This window comes from Asterias rubens, assembly GCF_902459465.1.
Source record: "Asterias rubens chromosome 8 unlocalized genomic scaffold, eAstRub1.3 super_scaffold_89, whole genome shotgun sequence".
Classification (NCBI taxonomy): Eukaryota; Metazoa; Echinodermata; class Asteroidea; order Forcipulatida; family Asteriidae; genus Asterias; species Asterias rubens.
The window spans coordinates 599,679-607,172 of record NW_022985693.1 but is presented as its reverse complement, the minus strand read 5'-3'; the positions used below and the strand labels follow the sequence as shown (position 1 = coordinate 607,172).

At 35.8% G+C, this 7,494-nt stretch overlaps 1 protein-coding gene across 1 annotated transcript; it reads right to left on the bottom strand.

Moving 5' to 3' along the window:
* Positions 1–953: 953 nt before the first annotated feature.
* LOC117305538 (V-type proton ATPase 16 kDa proteolipid subunit) lies at positions 954–6,612 on the bottom strand. The gene is made up of 3 exons (XM_033790420.1): positions 6,406–6,612; positions 5,299–5,491; positions 954–4,356 (listed from the first exon to the last, which is right to left on the bottom strand). Exons 1-3 carry the CDS (start codon positions 6,473–6,475, stop codon positions 4,152–4,154), a joined length of 468 nt encoding a protein of 155 aa, XP_033646311.1. The 5' UTR covers positions 6,476–6,612; the 3' UTR covers positions 954–4,151.
* Positions 6,613–7,494: the final 882 nt, after the last annotated feature.

Below are 7,494 nucleotides of genomic sequence, written 5' to 3'. Positions count from 1 at the left end.
AAGCATGTGTTGTTCAAACAACAGAACTCAGTTTCATAAAACTGTTAACCTGTGAGCAAGATTTTGTACTGTACTGAAAGAGAAAAGTGTGCGTTAGCATAAAACGTATTTCACCACGATTTCTCAAGTTGGCACAAAACTTTTAGGTGCGCATGCACGTTCACCATAGATTTGCTTTGTTGCATCACTCATTTACTAACTGCGGGAGCCAGCATTTACCCTCCCTTGCTTACGGTAAACAGCTTTATGAAATAGAAATTCTGCTAAGGGTTGCTCCGTAAGCACAAAACTGGCTGCTTACATGTTTTTTTGCCCAGAGCCTTTGACGCTTAATAATGCAGAACCAAGTATCATTAATTCCTGCCCCGTAATGTTTAAATTTATGTAACAAAACTCGCTCTTAATATCCATGCATGACGTCACAATTCTAACCCATATGAGGCCATCGTCACACGTCACGCCACCACCAGTACAATGCACTTGATCCTAGTTGCAGTGGCTGCGCCAACGGCCTTGTTTTGGGTTAGAATGGTGACATCATGCATGAATAATTAGAGAGGGCCAGGCATATTCAGAATCATGTGACCATTCATTTCTGCAACAAAACATTTTATGTAAACAAGATCCGGAGGTCATTGGTTCGAGTCCCATTCTAGTAATTCATCTGTCTTTGTTCAACCCCAAATCAATTAAAATTCAGTCAGTTTCCCTCGTGGGTTACTTTTTGAATTCCCATCATGCAACTTTTTTGAATTCCCAATCAAGTAATTTTTAATGTATTTTCCTTATGAAAAATTTAATTTTAATTAATTTATTCATTTTATATTGAATTAAGTACATTCCCTCTCGGTCGGGGGGGGGGGTGCTAAGAGGAAGCTGCAGGACTCGTCTAATGAATCACATCTGCATATAACAAGGGAGTCTGTAAATAAACCAACACCAGGTTACAAAACTATTAGTGATCACAATACTTTATTGTAGTTTCCTGATGTGAAGGTTTCCAACAGGAAATCAAGTCATATCAACACTACCTTTACACCACTGATGTTTCTCTTAATCAAAGATCGTGTAATACCACAGTGAATGTATGCACTGGACACCATTTAAGTGAGCAATTATTTTGATGCAAAGATTGTTGCTATCAATGTAATAACAAAACATTTGCTACCAAAATGGCGCCCAAGTCTTACTTCAACCATATACAGAGCTTGTTGCCCTTCTTACAATGCTGTACGATCTCTGTTCATAACACAAATTCACCATACAAATACACTGTACCATCAACTCTATTATGGAAGCCGTTTAACATTCTTATGATACGCTACATTTCTAACAATAGAGCTGGGTTTTTTCTTTGACATATAAATACATACATGAAAACAGAATGAAGTCACAAAGACAGCCATTATAATTAACCCATCATAAAACCAGAACAGGACATTTGGCATTTAACCTTAAGTCACACTTTCCATTAGAAGTAGTTGTGAACATTTCCTCTTCATTCCTTCAAACTAAATGTGACCTTTTAGGGGTCTCAGTGACATTTCATACAAGTCAAATTGGTTTACAATTTAACAGACATGTTCAATGTATACCTCGGTGTCTATTTAAAGATAATTAATCAATACATTGATTAAACCAGTGTTAGTGCTACATGAATAACATCGGCCTGACCTATGATCAAATTGTTCTTTAATGAAGGCATACAATGTAACAATGGTACTGACAAATGTTGGATCAAGCGACCAAGTTTGATTTAGTTAAACACAAACTCACTTTCCTACCACAGATACTGAGTCTTGTATGAAGCTCGCTCCTGAAAGTGAAACTAGTAACGTCATAATCTCCAGTTTCACAACTCATCAACCAAAGCTTGTTTAGCATCTCACGCTATGATGTTGTTTAAATAGACAAGGATGACCTGCCAGCAATGACTTCAAAACCATGGGATATTACTAATATCTAGAACTCAACCATTCTAGACAACTTCATATTCAATTCACTCAGGCTAACCACAGGATATGATGCAGTTCATTGTTAGAACCAGCATAGTTGTAATCAATATTAATCATCATAGTAATTAAGTTGCTGTAGCAGATAACAATTTATGACTAACATCCATAATTAATATGTAACAGCTTGATTAGTATGCAGAGATACGAGTGAGGGAATATCTCAAAATTAAAAACTCACTGCTGGAAACTGTTTTCAAGTATCATCTTTCTCTTTAGGTTGATCTTTATTGGAACCAGGAATCAACCATTGCAAAACCTGTTAACGCTTCTTCTAAAAGAAGTTCCCTTTAAGCAATCTAACAGGAGTTGATGTCCCTACACGTACCTTCTGAATAAAAACCAATTTTGAGATACTTCCTTACAAAACCCAAATTAAAACTAAACAAAGACAGTTAGAATAAACCTTTAATTTTCTGTGTCAATACTGATATTATAATATATCCATGTTGATTAAACACCCTCAATGTACTCAAACTGGTGTCATAATTGTACCAGGAATAAAGAATCTTTATCTTTACACCATTGTCTGACAACAGTGTTTAATACGGTACACAATTTGAAATTAAGCCAATCAGAGAGTAGGAATGTTTTAGGGGTCTCTTTTAATACATTCACCGATCACAATATGTCTAATATTCTAACCATTGAAATTACATGCTCATATAAATGCTCATCAACTCATAGTTTCTATCAAGAATCCATATTAATTTGCATCAGACTTTCTTTAACAATCTAAACAAATACAAAAACTCATTACTTATAACTTTTGACAATGAACTCAATAATCTTTGGGCTAGATGCCAGTTCTACATGTTTTGTGATAATAGGTCGTCCATATAATTAGGTCACGAAGTTCACAACACTGGGATTATTGTTACCAGATAAGACTAACTATACTGCCACATACTTGTCCAACTATCCATTGGTAATGGGAGAATGATAATTAAGATTAGTGCACAATTATCTAGTGTACAGAACAATCAGGATAAATAGAGTTGGACTTGAAAGCTTGAAACTGAGTTTGGATTTCCTGATGGACCAGGTCTGATGTAGTTCATGTGAATATTGAACGATGTGGAACTTTTAATCGAAATTCACTATGCTTTTCATGACTTGTATTTAAAAGTAGACTTAGAGTTGTGACATCATTTGATACAGAGGTTCTAAGAAGTGAACAAAAACCAAACACCAACAAAATTGTCAGATGGCAGTATATTAAACTTAATTTTTTTAAATAATTGTTTTATTGCGAGCAGAATGTGCAAATTGGAAAATGTAGAAATAAAAATGAACTCTGCTGTAGCTTTATATATTATGGACATTTATATTTAAGTAAAACAGAGTGCATTTTGGATGTTTATGGTATTGAAATAGATGGCTTTTTCTGCTTGTTGATGTTCATGTCACCAATATGACCCCATTTTACTTTATAATTTGAGCGTATGCAATACACATGCTAATTTAGGTTTGATAACAATTTACAATTCAATATTTATATATGCAATCAACATACTTTTAATCCAACGCAATTGAGATGGCTAGATGTTCAGCAATGAGCTACCCAACATTGTGCCATCTCCAAAACAACTACATTGTACCATGTGTTTCTAATAACATATTCAAATTTCTCATACATCATGCCAAATATTGAATGTATGTAAAACTAAAATAAAACAAAAAGATGAAGTACTGTTTTTACTGCAATTTTTCTGCCCAGAAGATGCTTTAATGCTTAGTATTTAATTACATCTTGTAACATTTTGTTAGAATTGACAGTGGATAGGTCACTTCAATTCAATAAGGACAGTGGGCAGTTTTAAATTGTGGATTTATAGAAAAATGAGATGTCAGGGTAACAACCTGCTCATGTTGAGTCATGAACATCCACTTAGTGACCAGTCTATGGGATACAGAATCCAGTCTCATCGTAACAATACAAAATGAATGTCTATTGACAGTTTTGTGTCTATTGACAGAGCATTAATGAAACTGTCGTCATTAAATGAAACTTCTGTTGGTATATTCTAGACAGTTCTTCTCTAGTAGGTGGTTAGGTTTGTTTTGTTAATATTTATTCACACTGCCAAGAGACGGTATTTACCCATATTAATAATGTAGATTTATTGCTACTTCTCTTTACTTAGTTGATAGAATCAACGCAACGATGAGACCATAGAGCCCAAGCACTTCAGCGAAGATAAGAATTAGAATCATACCCACAAAGAGCCTTGGTTGTTGTGCTGTTCCTCTTACTCCTGCATCTCCAACTATACCAATAGCAAAACCAGCCGCTAGACCACTCAATCCAACGCTAAGTCCAGCACCAAGATGAAGAAAACTCCTGCATTACAACAAACAAGTATTCACGTTAACCAGGGCTGAAATTCAACTAGTAACCCAAATGTCTTGGTAGCCTTGATCAGATTTTAATAGCTTGAAGAAACAGTTGCGTCTTAATTGAATTAAATAATACTAGGCTCTTATTAAGCGCTTTATAGCAACCCTAGGGCATGTAGGGGCAAATCAAAGCGCTCAGGTGCCCTGCCTCCCCTCCCCATGTAGCATTCAAAACAAAGAGATAACGAAGACAAGTTATTGAAAATGATGAACCGCAGTATCCTAATGTAAGAAGCAACAAAAGCAGGACCCCACACATCTGATCCAAAAGAACGTGTATGTGTGCGTTGTTCTACATCACCTGCCCCCCCCCTAGGTGTTTTCATTGTGTTGCGATCACAAATTGTTTCAGTTTAAAACAAATATATTGTTAGCACAGTTCATTGCTTGATGTATTTTTTAGCTCGCTGGGCTATCAACCTGGAAATATGAGTATTCTGGCTGTAAATCTGGAATTGATGTTGTGATAATTTTTCATTTGTGTTTTTAGTTAAACTTTTACAAAATAGAGGTCAACCGATGAAAAATTAACAGCGGCACCATTTTGGGGGGTAATAATGGTTTGTGATGAGGTAGAGAAACTTAAACTCAACTGTGCAATTCGGAAGGTTACAGGCATTGGAAACAGCAAGTAATTGTCAAAGACCAGTATTCTCACTTGGTGTATCCCAACATAACATGCAAAAAATAACAAACCTTTGAGGAGAAATGACCTCTTTCTCAAAAACTATTGCACCCCAGAGGGAGCCATTTCTCACAATGTTCTATACTATCAACAGCTCTCCCTCCATTGCATGTTATTAAGTAAGTTTTTTATGCTAACAATTGTTTTCAGTAATTACCAATAGTGTAGTGTCTAGTGCCTTTAAGAGAAACTAAAACTCACCTGTACAATGAGTACTTTGTTGGATCATCTGACAGACCGTTAGCAATAACTACAGCAACCACTACACCATATATAGCAACAATACCCGCCATGACGACAGGGACGACTGACTTCATGATCAATTCTGGTCTCATGATACTCATAGCAGCAATTCCTGTGCCACTCTTTGCTGTGCCGTAGGCTGCGCCCAAAGCTGTAACAAGTATCACAAAACATGTTTAACAAAATAGAAGATCCAAATTCATGCAACATATACATGCAGGAAGAAGCCCTATGTTCAAAATTGTTTGTTGTTGACAGGTTTAATGTAGTATACAAATTTTACATGGTTTTTGTTGACAGTTTTTAAATTCAATTTTTAAAAATTTATATCTACATTGGAAAACAAACACTTACTTACAAATTAGCAGCTACACAAAGGTCTCGGACAAAAATAAGTTCAAACACACAATCCACTGAGAGGTAATTGAAAAGGGCACGCTGTTGTTACATTTAATATTATACAACATTAAAACAGATTTATGTTCTAGCTAGGTCTTCCTGACAACCAATAAACAGACTTGAAAACATATCCCAAATGGATTGTAGGTACTGCTAACCTAATCCTAGAACTATGAGGTTCGTTCCGCTATAGCAGAACGTGGTTCTAAGTCTAAAGTAACTAAAGGAGTACTCTACCTGGCACGTTATTTACTCATTTTTTTTAGGAACAATTAAATAATCAAATTCCAAAATCATGAGGAATTAATAATGTGATTATGAATATGATCATGATCGTCAACATTTTGAACATGTCATTGTCAAAACGCAATAATAAAAAGAAAGAAAGATAAAAATGTTTTATCTTATTTTATTTATTTAAATTAATTTTTATTATTATTATTATACTTATAGTATACAAATAATATTAATAAAACATGGTAAATTTGCTGAATCAGAAAGAAATCATTACTCCACGATCAATATACAAGATGAAATAACCACTCCTCTTCTATTGAAATTTGCCCAAACCCCTTTTTTTACAACGTTCATCATGCAATGTACACGTCCATAGGCGCAGGCAGGCACCTGCAAAATCTTCCTTGTAATTAAAATGGATGCACTTACCGCTAAAAACCATGGCAGATGTGGCGCCCATAATGCCAAAGAAAGGAGTATACATCGGTGCATCGGCCATTGTGATAATACTTTACTGTTTTCTGACTGCGAAATGTAAAAAGATTGAAGTTAAAACAACTAAATTTACTGTTTTACGCTGGACTGTTTTCGCCTGAAGTGACTGCACAATAAAATGGCTACAGATTAATACATGGACAATCGGAAATCGGATCATGTGATGTAGCAGTCTGGTTTACATTAAACAAGTGGGATTGTCTCGTACTTAAATTATAGGGTCGGGAACCATACAGTGACTAAAATTAACATTACGACACACCGTCGGTGACTGATCTCTGTTTTCTGATATCGAAATGGACAACATTGGCAAACGTCATAATTATAACAAACTCTTGCCTGTTATGAGTGTGAACACCTTTTAAGCCACTTTATTTCCTCAACTCCCTGATAAAGATAATACTCAATTCTAACTACTGTGAAAAATATTCGTGTATAAGGAAAAGGGGCGTGCCACGCATGCGCTTATTCCCTCCATGGTTCTACACGTCTCTGATGAGGCAATTTTATGCAGGTGCACCAAATTTACTGATCTTCCAAACCATCCCTCCATCCCTCGGCCCTCCAACCATACAGGCACATGCATCTTGTTAATTTTGGGATTTAATTCAAATTAAACAAATCATCGTGACTGCAAGTGGTGGATAAAATCAGAATAATTATATAACATTATGGCACTAATTGAATGTTAAAACTTATTATCAAGCGCTATAGAGGGCGCTACAATACCTTAGTGGTGAATAAAACAACGGTGTGAAATTTAACGGGCTTGATTAATAGCGCCCTCTTTTGGAAAGAACAGTTCATCAACGTAGTCCATTAAATAACCGTCAACTGCTAAAATAGGCATTGCTTATAAGCCTTGCTTGACCGTTGTTAATGTAGGTATGAACGCTGTTCCCCACCCCATTTGCAACCGCACCAATTTTTGACTGGTCCTTCAAGTTGGGGCGTCAGCTATAGCTATAGTTAGAACAGTGGTGTTAAGCATTGGTTGACGGTAGTTAACGGTTGTTCACGGTT

Excerpts from the sequence above, each read along its gene's own strand:
- LOC117305538 (XM_033790420.1), bottom strand. The coding sequence starts at position 6,475 with ATGGCCGATGCACCGATGTATACTCCTTTCTTTGGCATTATGGGCGCC. Across the intron at positions 5,492-6,405 it reads ATCTGCCATGGTTTTTAGCG|CTTTGGGCGCAGCCTACGGC; the intron begins GTAAGTGCATCC and ends TACTTGTTACAG. Across the intron at positions 4,357-5,298 it reads ACAAAGTACTCATTGTACAG|GAGTTTTCTTCATCTTGGTG; the intron begins GTGAGTTTTAGT and ends GTTGTAATGCAG.